The 20,068-nt window shown below is 44.9% G+C and overlaps 1 protein-coding gene across 1 annotated transcript in view; it reads left to right on the top strand.

Annotated features, from left to right (window-relative positions):
- Nucleotides 1-19,554, top strand: part of INTS6 (integrator complex subunit 6) — a 63,307-nt gene extending 43,753 nt beyond the window's left edge. Inside the window, exons 15-18 of the mRNA XM_069758883.1 lie at nucleotides 12,386-12,617; nucleotides 15,142-15,516; nucleotides 17,134-17,227; nucleotides 18,932-19,554. Coding sequence (XP_069614984.1) covers nucleotides 12,386-12,617; nucleotides 15,142-15,516; nucleotides 17,134-17,227; nucleotides 18,932-19,022 — 792 coding nt within the window. The 3' untranslated portion in view covers nucleotides 19,023-19,554. The remainder of the gene's footprint in view (nucleotides 1-12,385; nucleotides 12,618-15,141; nucleotides 15,517-17,133; nucleotides 17,228-18,931) is intronic.
- The last annotated feature ends 514 nt before the right edge of the window (nucleotides 19,555-20,068 follow it).

Genomic DNA, 20,068 nt, shown 5'->3' with positions numbered 1-20,068 from the left:
CAGATACCGACCTATAGTTTCATTATTAAAGACTTGCCATGTAGAAGTAGCTGGGAATGACATTCATTTTATTAATGGATTCCAATGCATCTTCACATTCTGATATATTGTTTTTCATTCGTATACAATGTACGCTCTCCACCTCAGATCTTATAGATGTCCGTATTTTACATTGCTGGGACCCGTACCCAGTATAATCTATGGGGATGTTTGAAAGAGAGAATAAAATGTAATTATACTGTTACATCAACCTCAAAAAAACAAACTTGTAACTTAAAAGAAACAAGAGAACAGGGAAAGATTCGGAGGGGACGGAGGAATGGGAAAAAAGAAAAAGTGGATAAAGGCAAATAAAAGATTGTCCATATTATAATAAGTTCTAACTTCACAGGTTTTCGATTTATATGTATTGAAATAAACTAATATCTATGTATTTTATGGATAAAAATATTCATGTATGGGTTATTCCTGCTTGGGGAGAAGTATTTATTCCAGGAAGACCATCTAGAATCATTTGTAAGAAGATGGATGTTTCTTAACCCCTTAATGACAGCCAATACGTCTTTTAACTGACCTGAGATATAAGAGAATAGCCTCCCCATACAGGTGACAATCCAGCATCTGTCGGCTGTACACTATAGCTGACAACTTGCTGTATCAGCCACGATCAGTGTTTGCACCATCCAAATCTGTTTAACCCCTTAGATGCTGCTGTCAATAGTGACTACATCATTATAAATGGTTAACAGAGTGTGGGGGCTTCCTCTTTATCCAAATTGGTGCCCTCAGATCATGATTTTGTGGTCCTGGCAATTCATGACCAAATAGCGGCCTTAGAGTCTGACGGCTGTAGTAATCTGTTCAGAAGTTAGAGGCATTTAGGTGATAAAAATACACATTTTCATTTCTGTCATACCACTTTGCATTAATTCCTGTAAAGCACCTGAAAAGTTAATAAACTACCTGACTGCAGTTTTTAATATGTCAGGGGGTGCTGTTTTTAAAATGGTATCACGTTTGGGGGTTTCCAATATGAGACCCCTAAAGTCACTTCAAACATGGATAAGTCCCTAAAAAAAAATTTCTCCTTCGCCTCATTGGGGGACACAGGACAGTGGGTGTATGCTTCTGCCGCCAGGAGGCTGACACTAAGTAAACTTGAAAAAAAAAGTTAGCTCCTCCTCCATCGTATACACCCTGACACTGGCTACCAGAGACCCCAGTTTATGCTTAGTGTCTCAAGGAGGCACATCTCTGGGTCCTGGATCGTTGGACCCGATTTTTCAACATCTTTGGATTGAAGGGGCGACGGACCTTTTTGAGGGTCCGATCTCCCCAAACCATCAACGGGCAAGTACGTGCGATGTTTCTCCACAAATCCTTCCCCGCTACGTGGGATTCTTCACCGGACTTAGCCCTGACCACCCTGAGGTAGCTAGACTCCAGGCTGTACAGGTGCCCGTAAGATGTCCGTGTGTTTCCCCCTGATTTCTACACCCCTGCGGGTGTTAGCTGGGGTGGTGGACGGTCCCTCTCCTTATCCTGGGGATAATGGAGATAGGGTGCCTGCACCGTCATTTGTTCTACCCCTCGCTGAGTGCGGTATAAGGGGGGCTCCTGGCATTACCTGCTGCTGCTGCGTCCTCCGGGAGTGCGGTGTCTTTTTTAGCGTTGCTGAGGCGTCTTGGTGAGCGGCGCTGCAGCGTTAGGACAGCGGCGCTGCAGCGTGATCCGGCGCTGTGGCGCTAGGACAGTGGCGCTGCAGCGCAGCTACGCTGCAGCATTGTCCGGGCAGCGCCGCGGTGTTAGGAGCGACGCTGCGGGTATGATCGGCGCCGCTGTCCCCCCAGAGGCTTCGGCCCTGCCTGGCTGCTACGGACGTGGGGCAGCTTCCTGGAGCCCGGGACTTCCGGCCGTCAGGCTGCGCTGTGAGGCTCCGCCCCCTCCGGCGCGTCACTTCCGGCTCTCCTCTCTCTAAGGGGGGAAAAATTGAGGCCCCGGCTTCGGGCCTGCTCCAGGCCGCAGCATCGTTTGGCGGTCCCTCCCCCCTAAGGCCTGCTGTGCATATAAGACAGTGCTTTTGGGCTCCGCATCGTGCTTTCAGGATCCATCACGGTACTCGAGGGGACACAGGACTGGGGTAAGTGCTTCTCCCTCCATCTGGCTGAAGCATTCTTTTTGTCCCAGTCTCTGGCCCTGGGTATAGCTTTACGGATCGTTATGTCTAGAAGGGTTAAGACTCACACGGTTCTTTTTACCGGTTGTGTATCTTGTCGTGCCCCCTTTCCGCACGCCCAAAGTAATCGCCTCTGCGAGGCCTGTGACTCTGAACGCGCCCAGGAGCCCCCCCCCTGCCAGTTCTCCAGTAGTCTCTCCGGCTCCGGTTCCTCAAGCAGATACTGGGGCAGCTCCGCCAGAATGGGTCACGTCCTTGTCGCAATCCATGGCGTCCCTTACTGAAGCGATCAAATCTCTGCAGACCCCGGCAGTCAGGGACGGTAGTCCACCTGTCTCGGAGATGGCCTCGGGGTCTCAGGAGCCTTCGGCCTGCAGGGGCTGCACTCGCTCTAGACAGACGCATGGAAAGCGGATTCGCAAAGCGTCATCCAGGCACTCAGGTGCTTCCGCATCCTGGAGTTCCGTATCTCGTTCTCCTTCCCCTGCAGAAAGCGGGGAAGTTGAGACTGATTACGAGTCAGAAGGGTCTCTTAATTTTGAGAAACCTGGTTTTCAGGAGTCGGTAGATAGCCTGATCGAGGCTGTCAATCAGTCTTTAGGGATAGAGGACGAGCTCGCCTCATCCTCTGATCATAAGGTCTCTTTTAAACGGGCCCATACGGTTTTTTCCTCTCACCCTGAGTTTGAGCATCTCATTCAACGCAACCGGGAGCACCCGGACAAGCGTTTTTCAGGGCAAAGAGCTCTGAAGGCCAGGTATCCCTTTGCTTCAGAACTTTGTAGTAACTGGGCAGGAAGCCCTTCGGTAGATCCTCCAGTGTCCCGTTTAGCCTCTAACACGTTGCTATCTCTCCCTAATGGCTCATCGATTAAGGATCCTACGGATCGTCTTATAGAGAGCTTGGCTCGTTCCGTCTTTGAGGCTTCAAGTTCAGCACTTTTTCCTTCCTTTGCAGCAACTTGGGTTGCCAGGGCTATGATTTCTTGGTCAGTCGTTATCTAAGGCTCTCTAAGAAGGTAATTTGTCAGCAGAATTGGCAGAAATGTCATCTCAGGTAGCAATGGCTGGTAGTTATCTGATTAACGCATCCCTAGATGCGGCAGATTGTGCTTCTTCGGCGGCATCTGATGCTATTGCCATCAGAAGGGCCCTTTGGTTAAGGTCCTGGCGGGCTGATTCTACCTCTAAAAAATCTCTTACATTCCTACCGTATCAGAGTGGTCGTTTGTTCGGAGAGAAGCTGGATCAGCTTATTTCTGACTCCACAGGAGGAAAGAGTAAGTTTCTTCCTCAGCAGAGGTCTAGACAGCCTTTTCGTCGCCAATTTCAGGCCCGTTTTAGAACCTTTCGCAACGTTAGATGGGCCCCAGCATCAGGCTCTCCTGCGCAGGGTCGACCCAATCAGGACCGAGACGGTCGGACCCCTTATACGGCCAGCCAGGGGGGGAAGAATGCGTCCCCAATCTACTAGATCCAGAGGATCTAGGACTCAAAGATTTTCGGCTAAGTGACTGGAGGCCTCCTCTGGGTGTCTCCAACAGAGTAGGCGGACGTCTACTTTTATTTCGCCAGGTCTGGCTTCAGGTAATCCACGACGTTGGAGAGCTCGTATCTTCAGGGTACAAAATAGAGCTGGTTCAGCTGCCTCCTCCCCGGTTCTTTCCATCCCGTCTTCCCAGGTCCGAGTCTCTTCGTCAAAGCCTGTTCAATTCCGTAGAGTCCCTTCGTATCAGCGGTGTCATTTCTCCTGTTCCAAGGGAGGAAAGGTTTCAGGGCTTTTATTCCAATCTTTTTGTAGTGCCCAAAAAGGACGGAGCAGTGAGGCCTATCCTAGATCTCAAACTCTTAAACAGGTTTGTCCGCGTTCGTTACTTTCGGATGGAGTCTCTCCGGTCAGTCATCGCCTCTTTGGAAAAGGGAGAGTTTTTGGCCTCAGTAGACATTCAGGATGCTTATCTACATATTCCCATCTTTCCACCTCATCAAAGATTTCTCCGGTTTGCCGTGAACAATCTACACTTTCAATTCACGGCATTACCCTTCGGGCTGGCCTCCGCTCCCAGGGTGTTCACAAAAGTCATGTCTACTGTGGTTTCCATTCTGCACTCCCGAGGTATAGTTGTCTTGCCATACCTGGACGATCTGCTGATCAAGGGACCGACTTTTCAATCTTGCAGGGCAAATGTCGGCTTCACTCTGGACACCCTTTCTCGTCTAGGTTGGCTGGTGAATTTAAGGAAGTCATCCCTACAGCCGGCCCGGAAGATCTCATTTTTAGGCATGATCTTCGACACCTCTCAAGCCCTATCAATCCTTCCCCAGGACAAGGTCCTAGCCCTTCGGCGGGAAGTGAGGAATCTTCAACAACCAGGCCCTCAAATGATTCGGTCTGGCATGAGGGTGTTAGGGAAGATGGTTGCGACTATAGAGGCGGTTCCGTTTGCGCAGCTTCATCTTCGACCCCTCCAACAAGCAATCCTATCAGTGTGGAACAGAAATCCTCTCTCTCTCTCTCTCTCTCTCTCTCTCTCTCTCAACCGCAGATTTCGGTTGTCTCTCCAGGCCAGGATGGCCCTCTCTTGGTGGCTAAACAGCTCATCTCTACTCAGGGGGAAGCCCTTCCCCCCCCCCCAACCAATTGGCTAGTGGTCACAACAGATGCCAGTCTCCTGGGTTGGGGAGCAGTATTCTTTCATCACACTGCTCAGGGGCTCTGGTATCCTCTGGAATCAGCCCTCCCCATCAATATCTTAGAGATTCGAGCAGTTCGACTAGCCTTGTTACATTTCCACCATCTTCTGGCAGGTCGCCCTGTCCGAATTCAATCGGAAAACGCCACAGCGGTAGCCTACATAAATCACCAGGGGGGCACCCGCAGCAAGGCAGCCATGCGGGAGGTAAAGCAAATCCTACTCTGGGCAGAGAGGAATCACTCTGTAATCTCAGCGGTCCACATTCCGGGTGAAGAAAACTGGGCGGCAGATTTCCTAAGCCGTCAGGGTCTGGCCTTCGGGGAGTGGTCTCTCCATCCCGAGGTATTTTTGCAGATTTGCCATCTTTGGGCGTCCAAGATGAATGCCAAGGTGCCCAGTTTTGTCTCTCGGTACCGAGACCCCCGTGCGTTCGCCGTGGATGCGCTGGTATTGTCTTGGAACCAGTTTCATCTCTCTTATCTGTTCCCTCCTCTGGCACTGCTCCCGAGGGTAATCAAGAAAATCAAATCAGAGAGAGCACCGGCCATCCTGATCGCCCCGGATTGGCCACGACGGACCTGGTATGCAGACCTGGTACAACTTCTCGCCGGGGTTCCTTGGCGGCTCCCCGATCGGCCGGATCTTCTATCTCAAGGGCCGATCTACCACCAGAACTCAGAGGTCCTACGTTTGACGGCCTGGCCGTTGAATCTTGGGTTTTAACCCAGGCAGGGTTTTCTCAAGAAGTGGCAGATACCATGATCAGTGCACGTAAGCCTGTCTCGGCCAAGATTTATTATCACACTTGGAAGGTGTTCCTTTCCTGGTGTAGAGAGCGTGGGCTGCCTCCTCTGCGTTTTTCCATTCCGAACATTCTAGCCTTCCTTCAAGCAGGCCTGGATTCTGGGCTTGCTCCAAGTACTCTTAAAAGGCAGATTTCGGCTTTATCAGTCCTTTTTCAGCGCAAGATTGCTATGAATCGTCAGGTCAGGACTTTTTTCCAGGGAGTCGCTCATAAGGTCCCTCCTTATAGGACTCCTTTGGAAGCTTGGGACCTTAATCTGGTTTTAAGGGCTTTACAGAACGCTCCTTTTGAGCCTCTTCAAGATATTTCTTTGTTTCTTTCTTGGAAAGTCGTGTTTTTAGTGGCCATAACGTCCATAAGACGGGTATCGGAGCTGGCAGCCCTTTCTTGTCGTTCCCCTTTTTTGCGGTTTCATCAGGACAAGGTAGTTCTCAGACCAGCACCGTCTTTTTTGCCGAAGGTTGTTTCGTCATTCAACATCAATGAAGATATTATTCTGCCCTCTTTTTGTCCAGCACCTACGCACCGTGTAGAAAAAGCTCTCCATACGTTGGATCTGGTAAGGGCTCTGAGGAGATGCGTTTCCCGAACGGCTCCTTTTCGCCAGACAGATGCTCTGTTTGTCCTTCCGCAGGGTCGCAGGAAGGGATGCGCTGCTTCAAAATCTACCCTGGCCAGGTGGATAAGGGCAACCATTCAGGAGGCTTATCGCACCATGGGCATGACTGTTCCGGCCGGAATCAAGGCTCATTCAACAAGAGCGGTGGGGGCTTCCTGGGCCGTTCGGCACCAGGCCTCAGCAGAACAGGTTTGCAAAGCTGCGACCTGGTCTAGTCTGCATACGTTTGTCAAACATTATAATGTCCACTCCCAGACCTCTGCAGATGCAAGTCTGGGTAGAAGGATTCTTCAAGCGGCAGTGGCGCATTTATAGACAACCATCATCTGGATGTCTTTGACTGGTGAGTTATTTTTCCCACCCAGGGACTGCTTTAGGACATCCCACTGTCCTGTGTCCCCCAATGAGGCGAAGGAGAAATGGGGATTTTTGTGTTACTCACCGTAAAATCCTTTTCTCTGAGACGCTCATTGGGGGACACAGCTCCTTCCCTGGTAGCCTTATGGCTGCTTTGGTTATATCTGATTACATTAGTCAGTAGGATCTTTTCTAGACATAAAGTTTCTGTATTTATGCTGTTATATTATTTTTTGTGTTTTGTTCTCCTACTGCTTTTTGCACCAAACTGGAGTCTCTGGTAGCCAGTGTCAGGGTGTATACGATGAAGGAGGAGCTAACTTTTTTTTTTTCAAGTTTACTTAGTGTCAGCCTCCTGGCGGCAGAAGCATACACCCACTGTCCTGTGTCCCCCAATGAGCGTCTCGGAGAAAAGGATTTTACGGTGAGTAACACAAAAATCCCTATTTTTGTAAATTTCCTTGAAAAAATGAAAAATTGGTGCTACATTTTTAAACCTCCTAAAATGCTAACAAAATAAAATAACATTTTACAAATGGTGCTGATGTAAAGCCGACATGTGGGAAATTTTATTAACCCCTTCATGACCCAGCTTATTTTGACCTTAAAGGGAACCTGTCACCCCGAAAATCGCGGGTGAGGTAAGCCCACCGGCATCAGGGGCTTATCTGCAGCATTCTGTAATGCTGTAGATAAGCCCCCGATGTTACCTGAAAAAGGAGAAAGACGTTATATTATACTCACCCAGGGGCGGTCCTGCTGCTGGTCAGGTCGGATGGGCGTCTCTGGTCCGCTGCGGCGCCTCCCATCTTCATTCCAAGACGTCCTCTTCTGATCTTCAGCCACGGCTCCGGCGCAGGCGTACTTTGCTCTGCCCTCTTGAGGGCAGAGGATAGTACTGCAGTGCGCAGGCGCCGGAAAGGTCAGAGGCCCGGCGCCTGCGCACTGCAGTACTTTGTCTGCCCTCAACAGGGCAGAGCAAAGTACGCCTGCGCCGGAGCCGTGGCTGAAGATCAGAAGAGGACGTCTTGTAATGAAGATGGGAGGCGCCGGAGCAGACCAGAGACACCCATCCGACCTGACCAGCAGCGGGACCGCCCCTGGGTGAGAATAATATAATGTCTTTTTCTCCTTTTTCAGGCAACATCGGGGGCTTATCTACAGCATTACAGAATGCTGCAGATAAGCCCCTGATGCCGGTGGGCTTACCTCACCCGCGATTTTCGGGGTGACAGGTTCCCTTTAAAGACCTGGCCGTTTTTTGCAATTCTGACCAGTGTCCCTTTATGAGGTAATAACTCAGGAACGCTTCAATGGATCCCAGCGGTTCTGAGATTGTTTTTTCGTGACATATTGGGCTTCATGTTAGTGGTAAATTTAGGTCAATAAATTCTGTTTATTTGTGATAAAAACGGAAATTTGGCGAAAATTTTGAAAATTTCGCATTTTTCACATTTTGAATTTTTATTCTGTTAAACCAGAGAGTTATGTGACACAAAATAGTTAATAAATAACATTTCCCACATGTGTACTTTACATCAGCACAATTTTGGAAACAAAATTTTGTTTTGCTAGGAAGTTATAAGGGTTAAAATTTGACCAGCGATTTCATTTTTACAACGAAATTTACAAAACCATTTTTTTTTAGGGACCACCTCACATTTGAAGTCAGTTTGAGGGGTCTATATGGCTGAAAATACCCAAAAGTGACACCATTATAAAAACTGCACCCCTCAAGGTGCACAAAACCAAGTTTATTAACCCTTCAGGTGTTTCACAGCAGCAGAAGCAACATGGAAGGAAAAAATGAACATTTAACTTTTTAGTCACAAAAATGATCTTTTAGCAACAATTTTTTTATTTTCCCAATGGTAAAAGGAGAAACTGAACCACGAAAAGTTGTTGTCCAATTTGTCCTGAGTACGCTGATCCCTCATATGTGGGGGTAAACCACTATTTGGGCGCACGGCAGGGCTTGGAAGGGAAGGAGCGCCATTTGACTTTTTGAATGAAAAATTGGCTGCACTCTTTAGCGGACACCATGTCGTGTTTGGAGAGCCCCCGTGTGCCTAAAAATTGGAGCTCCCCCATAAGTGACCCCATTTTGGAAACTAGACACCCCAAGGAACTTATCTAGATGCATAGTGAGCACTTCAAACCCCCAGGTGCTTCACAAATTGATCCGTAAAAATGAAAATGTACTTTATTTCTCACAAAAAAAATTCTTTTAGCCTCAATTTTTTCATTTTCACATGGGCAGTAGGATAAAATGGATCCTAAAATTTGTTGGGCAATTTCTTCAGAGTACGTCGATACCTCACATGTGGGGGTAAACCACTGTTTGGGCACATGGTAAGGCTCGGAAGGGAAGGAGCGCCATTTGACTTTTTGAATGGAAAATTATCTCCATCGTTAGCGGACACCATGTCGCGTTTGGAGAGCCCCTGTGTGCCTAACCATTGGAGCTCCCCCACAAGTGACCCCATTTTGGAAACTAGACCTCCCAATGAACTTATCTAGATGCATACTGAGCACTTTAAACCCCCAGGTGCTTCACAGAAGTTTATAACGCAGAGCCATGAAAATAAAAAATAATTTTTCTTTCCTCAAAAATGATTTTTAGCCTGGAATTTCCTATTTTGCCAAGGGTAATAGGAGAAATTGGACCCCAAATGTTGTTGTCCAGTTTGTCCTGAGTACGCAGATACCCCATATGTGGGGGTAAACAACTGTTTGGGCGCACGGCAGGGCTCGGAAGGGAAGGCACGCCATTTGGCTTTTTAAATGGAAAATTAGCTCCAATCATTAGCGGACACCATGTCTCGTTTGGAGAGCCCCTGTGTGCCTAAACATTGGAGATCCCCCACAATGACCCCATTTTGGAAACTAGACTCCCAAAGGAACTAATCTAGATGTGTGGTGAGGACTTTGAACCCCCAAGTGCGTCACAGACGTTTACAACGCAGAGCCGTGAAAATAAAAAATCATTTTTCTTTCCTCAAAAATGATGTTTTAGCAAGCAATTTTTTATTTTCACAAGGGTAACAGGAGAAATTGGACCCCAGTTATTGTTGCGCAGTTTGTCCTGAGTATGCTGGTACCCCATATGTGGGGGTAAACCACTGTTTGGGCACACGTCGGGGCTTGGAAGTGAGGGAGCACCATTTGACTTTTTGAATACAAGATTGGCTGGAATCAATGGTGGCGCCATGTTGCGTTTGGAGACCCCTGATGTGCCTAAACAGTGGAAACCCCTCAATTCTACCTTCAACACTATCCCCAACACACCCCTAACCCTAATCCCAACTGTAGCCATAACCCTAATTACAACCCTAACCCCAACACACCCCTAACCACAACCCTAACCTCAACACACCCCTAACCCTAACCACAACCCTAATTCCAACCCTAACCTTACGGCTATGTGCCCACGTTGCGGATTCGTGTGAGATGCACCATTTTTGAAAAATCCGCAGGTAAAAGGCACTGCGTTTTACCTGCGGATTTACCGCGGATAGCCAGTGTTTTTTGTGCGGATTTCACCTGCGGATTCCTATTGAGGAACAGGTGTAAAACGCTGCGGAATCCGCACAAAGAATTAACATGCTGCGAAAAATACAACGCAGCGTTTCCGCACGGTATTTTCCGCACCATGGTCACAGCGGATTAGGTTTTCCATATGTTTACATGGTACTGTAAACCTGATGGAACACTGCTGCGAATCCGCAGCCAAATCCGCACCGTGTGCACATAGCCTAATTCTATGTGCACACGCTGCGGATCCGCAGCAGTTTCCCATGAGTTTACAGTTCAATGTAAACCTATGGGAAACAAAAATCGCTGTACACATGCTGCAGAAAAACTGCACGGAAACGCAGCGGTTTACATTCCGCAGCATGTCACTTTCTGCGGATTCCGCAGCGGTTTTACAACTGCTCCAATAGAAAATCGCAGTTGTAAAACCGCAGTGAAATGCGCAGAAAAACCGCGGTAAATCCGCGATAAATCCACAGCGGTTTAGCACTGCGGATTTATCAAAATCCGCTGCGGAAAAATCCGCAGAGGACCAGAATACGTGTGCACATACCTAACCCTAACCCTAGTTCTAACTCCAACCTTAGTGGGGAAAAAAAAAAAATCTTTTATTATTGTCCCTACCTATGGGGGTGACAAAGGGGGGGGGTCATTTACTGTTTTTTTTATTTTGATCACTGTGAGGTTTTATCACAGTGATCAAAATTCACATTGGAACGAATCTGCTGGCCGGCAGATTCGGTGGGCGCACTGCGCATGCGCCCATCATTTTGGAAGATGGCGGCGCCCAGGAAAGAAGACGGACGGACCCCGGGAGGCTCGGTAAGTATGATGGCGTGGGGGGGGGGGGAAGCACGGGGAGGTGGATCGGAGCATGGGGGGGGGGGTGGATCAGAGCACGGGGGGGGGGGTGGATCGGAGCACGGGGGGGTGGATTGCAATGCGGGGGGGTGGATCTGAGTGCAGGGGGGTGGATCGGAGTGCAGGGGGTTGGATTGGAGCACGGGGGGAGCGGACAGGAGGACGGGGGAGCGGAGCACAGGACGGAGGGGAGCGGACCACAGATCGGTGGGGTGGGGGCACATCAGTGTTTCCAGCCATGGCTGATGATATTGCAGCATCGGCCATGGCTGGATTGTAATATGTCACCAGTTTTTTTTAGGTGAAATATTACAAATTGCTCTGATTGGCTGTTGAAAGTGAAACTGCCAATCAGAGCGATCGTAGCCATGGGGGGGGGTGAAGCTAAAGTACAACTCCTCCTGTCCCTGCAGGCCGGGTGAAATTAGTTAACCCTTTCACCCGGCCTGCAGGAGCCCAATCCGGCCATGACGCATATGCTGCGTCACAGGTCGGAATGGCACAGGTTTTCATGACGCATACGGTGCGTCAAAGGTCGGGAAGGGGTTAATGGTTTGCTATGGTATGATTATCTGGATTAAAGGGATAATCATTAAAATTTTGAAAATTGCTAATTTTTTAACATTTGTTGAAGCGTTGCAGAGTTATTACCACATAAAGTGACACTGGTCAGATTTTAAAAATTTGGCTCCGTCACTAAGGGGTTAAAGCAATAGTATTCAAAAGAATTGAGTGGACATATTTTCTATAATATGTGGAATAGTAGGAACATCAGTAGACTTCCTTTTATATGCAATAAGTAGTTTCAATATAGCAAATGTGAATTGAGATATATTTTATCTTCGGGGAGCAAGTTTGAAATAAGAAAAAAATGGTTGAGGGATTTTGGCTTTAGAGGTATTGACTTTATTTAGTAATTTAGAGATTTTTTTCCCACATTGTTATAATTTTAGGACATGTCCAGATGATATGTATCTATGGGGCATTCTTCCTGCAATGACATCAGTGTATCTGCTAATATATATATATAGAGAGAGAAATGTAAGATTTTAATACAAACCATGGCTCAAAATTGCACATTCAAGTCCATGGGTCCATGAAGCTCAAAAAGCACATTGTTGGCATCTTAGTTTATTTTTCCCTTGACTGCTGGATCGGAGAAGCTGGGAAAGCAGCCCACCATTAGGGTTATGGGTTTTTGTGTATAAAAGAAAACTGATATTAAGGGTAAAAAAAATTTGACACTGCTTAAAATCGTAAATGAAATCGGTTTGTTTTTAATCATCCGAAAAACTGAGGTCTAAGTTCTATTAACTTTGATTTTTCTACCTCTCTAGGGGATGATGATTGATGAAGCTGATGAGTTTGTGACAGGTCATCAAAACAAGCACAAGCGACCAGGAGAACCAAATATGCAGGGGGTCCCAAAAAGGAGGCGATGTATGTCTCCGCTGTTACGTAATAGACCGCCGTCTCCAGTGGTGAACAACCACGTAGGAGGAAAGGGATCACCAGCCCCCGCAATCCAGAGTCCAGCAGACATGCCGAAACCAGCAGCAATAAATAAACGTACGTTTGGCCTACATGCATTTGTATAGCAAATATTTAAGTTTCTCATTCAAGCATATTACTTTAAAAATGTGCTAGTGGCACAGAGTACAACAATTACACTGCTAGATCTATAATTTATTAAAGGGAATCTTCATCTTTACCATACAGATTTGGAAATGGTTAGCGACATTAATGCACTTCTGAAGGCTGTATCTAGGGCAGAACTGTAGATCGTCCAGCTCCATACGTAGCTTCTCGCTTTCATTGTACTACACTGCTTCCTGGGGCATCTGCTTTAGTTTGTCACTTCCCTGTCCATTATTCTTACACATTGCAGCTGCCATAAAGTGCACAACACCCTGCAGCACTGTCACTGTGACATATGGGTAGGAAGAGCTTCTCTAATATGGCAGCTCTCAAGACCTTTTGAAGGATGTTTATAATATTAAATACATTATTGTTTCACTTATATGGACTTGTGCATTTTAGAGCCATAAGATACAGGCTTCATCAAACCTCCTGCCATGCTGCAGTAACCAAAGCTGCATGCTATACGGCTCCTTGAGCAGTTTCCACGTTGTCTTTAAATTTCGCACGTTTATAACAGAGTATGGACTGATTTTACAGACCAACTGCGTGTCTCCTGACCTGAACAGCCACGTATATGCCTTTGAGCCGGAGTTTGGGTCAGAGGACCTATGGCCTGTTTTTGCTGGCTTCATCATGGTCTATGGGGGTTAATGTTCTGGATGATGACTCTATAGATATTACTGCATATATTGGGGTAGAGGTTTACTGTTGAGCAGTTATAATATGGGCAGAAGTCTATATGCATTATTTTTTTTTCTCTGACTCTGCTCCAAATTTCCTGCATAAACATTTAATTCAGAGGACCTGTCCGGATTTTTTAATTTAAAACAATACTTCCATTACTGCTACGTCGCTGATTCTTCATTCTTGAAATTCTCGGTTCTTAAGTGAAATCCACAAAAAAAACATTTGCATTTTTTTTCCCTCTTCAACCAACTGGGCCTATTCCACAAAATTTCTGTGGGAGTTTCCTTTTTCCCATCTGACAGACGTGTTTTGATTGGCCAGCAACATAGAGGAGAAAAGTCACATGGCCACAGAACTTCCAGTATATGACCAGTTTAAAGAAAAAAATTGCATATTTACTACTCGGTGGCATCACTTTAGAAAGAAAAGCCACAGAAAAGTATAACTGCATTATGGGGAGAAGTGTAGTGGTGAGGTGCTCAGATTAAATAAAAAAATCCATTGAAAGGTTTTCTTTATATAAGTTGTTCTGCCTTAAACTCACCCCCCTCTCGTGAGAGCACACGGTTATACCGTGGTATGAGGTCTCCCTACAGTATGTAATTTGTGAGCTGGTCCTTAGAGTTTGGGGCTCTGTATCAGTAACATGTAGGTGGCTGTTCTCCACATTATAAGGCCTACTATGATTAATGGGAGAATTCCTGGTAACATCCAGATAGTTGACACTTGCTAATGTTGTTTTACTGTGAGAACTGTTCTGATTCCAGACCCCTGCACACATCACTTGCACGTCCGGTCCTTCAGCTCCTTTCTCTTTGCAGTCCTCACACTTCTGGGAGAGAAGTTTTTCTCTGAAGTAACATAGAAGTGATCTAAAGGGATCTTGGGGGTCTGAAATCAGGACATTAATGCCAATTTAGAGAACCACTCCCAATAAAATTTGTATTGCCTATACCTGTGTGTAGTGCAAGTGTATTAATGAACTCAGCGATCGCAGATTTCCCCAGCTCCGGTCCTCTTCTCAAACTATTCCACCTTGCTAGTTCACTGGGCTCTGAGAGCTGAGAGTACAGTGTAAATGTACAAAGCATCAGAACAAGGCCCCGTGTATATACATTGTAATGGCTGCTTCTTGGAAGTCAGGATAGCTGTCGTGATTCGGAAGAGGACTGGAAATTGGGAAAGATGGCGATCGGTGAGAATATTAACACATTTGCACAGATAAAGCAATAAAATATTGTCAGTGCTTCTTTATAGAACCAGAAACACATGGGCATAAAGCAATAAAATATTGTCAGTGCTTCTTTATAGAACCAGAAACACATGGGCTACTTGCACATTGAACAAGTCTGTAGGAACATGTTCACACACCACCAAGAAACTTAAAGACCCAAAAGAGCACAGTGAATCCAAAAATACTGTTGTAAAAAAAAAATCAGAGTAATAAGCAAGTGCTAGTCAAAAGATGGAAAAAACAGGGTATTTAGTTGATGTTTTTTTGCAAAAAAATGTATACTAAGCTGCTCCACCAATCGTCAAGGTATACCCATATAGAGCAGTCCTAACTGATGTATATAATCCCTATCTGATGTATTTAAAAACCTGATCATCTGTATAGTACCTGTTCTATACTAATAAGCTGCTCCACTAATCGTCAAGGTATAGTATATGAAGTTCTGGTTCCTGTTTGGAGAAATGGCTATAAACTTTTGCCGTCGGCCCCATTAATATTTCAATGTATTTAACTAATTTTTTGCTTTTTCAGATCCCAGCTTGCATAATATATTGCCAACAGAAAATGCAGAGAACTATGATGATGATGATGATGAAGAACATCTCTGCACAGAGGAGTTCCTGTCTGATTCAGACGATTTTGAGTCTTTGTCCCAGGATTCTTTAAATTCCCTACTAAGTACCGCCAACTCCACAGAAAACGGAGACCCTGACTGCTTTGATTCCAATAACTCTAATCTATTTATTGGAAGATCAAAGCCACCTGGAGATTTGGGAAATTGCTTTAACAATGGCACCGCTGCATTTTCACACAAGATGAGGAGGTTGCGGCCTTGTCGGAGCTATGAGGAGGTCAATGTAGAGCTTAAAAGAAGAATAATGAAAGAGATCAGGAAGCCTGGAAGAAGTATGTTTGTCATCCTAATGCCCGAGTCAGCCTGACATGGTTACACCGTTTATGGAAGCCTGAAAAAGATGCAAAGTTATTCTGCTCTCATAGTAGTTGCTATTCGGGTAGAATATGGGGGATGGCAGAGTCAGCGGTCGATGGTTTGATTTGGGAAATGTTTGTGCCATAAGCGCTCAGTTCTCCATATAGCCTTCATTCGTTTTCATGCACCTTTCCACCTGTTTGTTTTCCCCTCTATCTCCAGCCTTTTGTGGCTCCATGAAGCCAGAGCTGTCAGTGAGGGGAGATGAAGGGAAAACCAAGCAAGGTGGGAAGCTGTAGTTACAGGATTGGCCCTGCCGTGAAGCACAAAGGGACAGCACTTGGTTTGAACAGTCATTCTGTGCAGACAGTCCCTTTATGCCCTTCACCTTTGGACAATTTTCTGTTTTTTTTATTTTGTTTGTTTTTCCTCCGCTTCTTCTAAGAGCCATAAGTTTTTCTGTCAATGTGGCCAAATGTGGGCTTGTTTTTTTGCATGTCAAGTTGTACTTTCGAATGACACCATCAATTTTTATCTTCGTGTACTGGAAAATAGGGGGGAGGAATGAAGTGTGGTAAAATTGCAAAAAAGTGCAATTCCACAAATGTTTTTTTTCTTTATTTACCATGTTCAGAAAGTGACTCCCCAGGTCAGTACGAGTACTCAATTACCAAAAAATATAGTTTAAGTTGTGAAAAAATTTTTTTATTCTTGCGTTTGTCGCCATTTTCTAAGAACCATAACTTTTCTCATTTTTTGTGATCTCGTGCTGTGTGAGGGCTGTTTTTGTTTTCTAGCCTTAGCTGATGCTTTTATTGATGCCATTTTGAAGTATTTGACCTTGTTATTGCAATGTTGCAGCCATCAAAAAAATAATTCTGACTTTTTGATTTTTTTTTTTCCCCTTTATGCCGTTTACCAATTTGTTTTAATAATTGATAGGACACTTCAGAACTCAGTGGTACCAAATACTTGTGGGTTTTTTTTTTTTATGGGCAAAAAAAATGATTTGAACTTTATTTTTTAAAATATTTAACTTTTTTTTTTTTTTCTCCACACTTTATTTACCGTAATGGTTCCCTTAGGAGACTTGAAGCTTCGATCGTCCAGTCACTTGTGCTATACATAGCAACACTTCAGCCCTACTATGTATAGCAAAAATCACGATCTCCTATGAATGCTGGCCACGTGCCATCGTTCACAGGGAATTCACAATGACGGGCACGAGGTCTTCTGCAGACCCCCGACTGTCATGACAACCCATATGCACCCCGCCATCACGTGACAAAGGCACAGATGGGTGGAACTTGTGACACTTTCAGCTATTGCGTGTTAAATGCCGCTGTCAGTGATTGACAGCGGCATTTTAACAGCTGCAGGTAGATTGGAGATCCACCTGCGGCTGTTAAAGGCACTTAATGGCTTATAAAATCAGCCATCAAGTGCAAGGAAAGATGCAGGCTCAGAGCAATTAGCAGTCAGCGACACAAACGATGTATAGATACATGAGCCGTAAAGATTAAGATTGATGCATAAATTGTACGTGCAGTCATTGTATTTTATCTTTGTTTACATGTCTGTTTCTCTTATAGAGTATGAGACAATTTTTTCATTGTTAAAAGATGTACAAGGAAATCTGCAAGCGCGTCTTCACTTCCTGCAGAATGTTATCAAGGAGGCGGCAAGGTGAGTAAAAAAATCTGAATGCAGCTGTGATAAATGTTGCAGTAATGACACCTGGACACCGATTCATCATTGCAAGTCTAGCAGTTCCAGATGGTTTTAGCCTGATTTATTTGGGGACATTTCTCAACAGTCCCTCTCCTGTTGTATTTGAGTATTGCAAAATTTTGGTGAAATTTGTTTGACTTTAACGCTAACATACAACTTATGCATGCAACAGTTCAAGACAACAAGAGAGCTCATTTTTATCTCTGCACCGAATTCATGAATCGCAGGGATGTGGAGTCGGTAAGCCAAACATGACCCCACAGCACTGGTCACTACTGAGCATGTGCATAAAGTGCAGCACAGATTCATCTCCACTAACAGCCGAGATCTTGCATCAGGAACAGAACAGACATTTATAGGACATTTCACAACTTTCCCAAATTCTTATGAAAAAAATTCCAGCACCTCCTGCATTGTACTACTGTACCCAATGTATTCTCTATTTTAGGAGTCCGTCCATTTTATACCGACTCAACAAAAATGGACTGATTCCACAGCCCAGATAACTCGCGCTTGTAGTTTTGGTTGCTAAATTCTTCAAAATTACAACTAATGCCACAAGACAGAAAGGAAAGTGACTTAAAAAAAGCAACAAATTAACGAAGGCGTTTAATTATGTATGTATGTATGTGGAGTATATACTATAGAAGGTCTCTCTGCTTATTTTATCTGAGCCTTACATATCTCGGAAACTGGATGACGTTATGGAAGAGATGGGTCGTCTTTATGTATATAAAACCTCTGTGAGCCAGCATTTAAATGTGGATGTAATGAGAACCTGTCATATTGAATGTTGTCTTATCTGTGGGCAGGATGTGATAGAGCAGGACGAGCTGAACAGATTTACGTATTTGTAGGAAAAGCCTCAGTAAAACTAATACTCCCTGGTGTCTGTGTGCACAGGAGTCCAGTTGGCAGCCCTACTGGTGATTGATGGTCATCCCTGTATGGCAATTATCTTCATACACAATCGCAAGTTGGACCGAAATCTTATAGAACAAACCAATGCTTCATTGTGCTCGGCTCCTCCTCTATTCCATAGTGTCCACAGATTGGACTGAATGTACTCGGTAGCTTCCTGTTTAAAGGGATTTACCAGGACTTTGATATTGACACCGGGTCCTTAGAATAGGCCATTAATATTGGGTCAGTGGAGCTGACACCCAGCCTCCCCACAACAAGTGATCATTCATTGTTTACTAGTGGCAACCTCATACATTTAGTAGCGACCCTGCCTGCACCTTAGTCCTATCCATATTAATGGGACCTGACCACCAGAAACTGCCTCTACAAAGCTTGCAAATCTGAGCACCAACACCTTCCCTCAATCGACTGGTCAGATACCAGAAATCAAAACGCCTATCAGTTTATTGATGACCTCTATTTCATTGTCCTGGTGAAATAATAAGATCCGTTCAGGTCTCTCCAATTTGTGGCTTTACACCCTCACATTTGGCTTCTCAAAATTTGTATGACCTACAAACCTTCATGGAAAAGACCTTTCCAAATCTGGCAGCTGATGCACATGGCGGCTCAGTGGTTAGCACTATATTGCCTTAGGCTCATGGGTTTAAAGCCAACAAGATGCAACATCTTCCCTGGTTTCTCAGTCAGGATAATGTTCTCGATTAGTTATATTTTATCCTCTTAACTTTTCAGGTTTAAAAAGCGAATGCTGATCGAACAACTAGAAGAATTTTTAGAAGAAATTCACAAAGCAAATCAAGTCAACCACGTCAACAGCAGTTAACTAACTGGACCTCATGGTGACCCTTCTGTCTGCACATGGATATAGTCGTGGCTGAATAGTCTGAACACTGATACTTTCATATGCTTCCATTTTTATGTACATGGATAGTATCAGCAGGATGCCTTTAATGGAATAAGGGGGAAGTTTTTAAAAAGATCCCGGTGATCACTGACTAGCTATGCTGATTTCTCTCAGGTTTCACAGCATACCCGCCAGCTCACATGTAGGTGCATCACTGGCTGCAATCAAGGTGTTTGCCAAAATCTTAACCGGCTCATTTATAGAGGTTGTTCAAAAACTGATTTTATAGCATTGGAAAACTGAACTCCTTGCGTCGGACGTGCACGCTTTTCACAAAGACTTTTTAAATGCAACTTGTCATTAATACCTAGCTAGACAGAAGCACACGCGTTGAACAAGGTAATATTTTGTACATTATTTTGAATATATTGTAAGTTGTACAGGTGAATTTTGAAAAACTATTTAAAAAGAAGCACTTTTGTTATTCCATTAATAAAAAGCTCTATTTTAAGATTTGCTCTATTGATATTTATTTAAAGGGGTTTTCGGAGTTTGACAACGGTCAGAAATGTCTGAACAGATCTTTACTGATTTTAATTGGAAAAACATGTAGATCTCTCAAATTTTCTAAGTACATATATTATTAAAATTGTTATTGACATGAAATTGTCACAGGTAACATCCCATCCAATCCACACAAAGAAATTAATGTCCATAAATTAAGTTTTGTGTTATAATGAGAAATGACACAGGGAAAACATATTGAACACTTGGTGAAATGTTTTTAAAGGGAACCTGTCACCAGTATTTTCGCTGATAAACCCTGACCATCAACTTCTAAAATCTTTGAGTGATGATCCTGCAACCCCTCTATCTTCAGACTTGCACCTGCATACTTCAGAAAGTTTTATTATTGTTCCGTGCTGCATATAAATTGTCCAGTCCGATGGGTTATTCCAGATTGTGATTAGCTCTGCCTCCATCCCTGCAAACACCGCCTCTAACTGCATGGAAGTGGAAGTGTC

The sequence above is a fragment of the Ranitomeya imitator genome, chromosome 3 (assembly GCF_032444005.1).
Source record: "Ranitomeya imitator isolate aRanImi1 chromosome 3, aRanImi1.pri, whole genome shotgun sequence".
In the NCBI taxonomy this organism is placed as follows: Eukaryota; Metazoa; Chordata; class Amphibia; order Anura; family Dendrobatidae; genus Ranitomeya; species Ranitomeya imitator.
The sequence above is the reverse complement of the archived record's forward strand: the minus strand, read 5'-3'. Positions and strand labels throughout refer to the sequence as shown.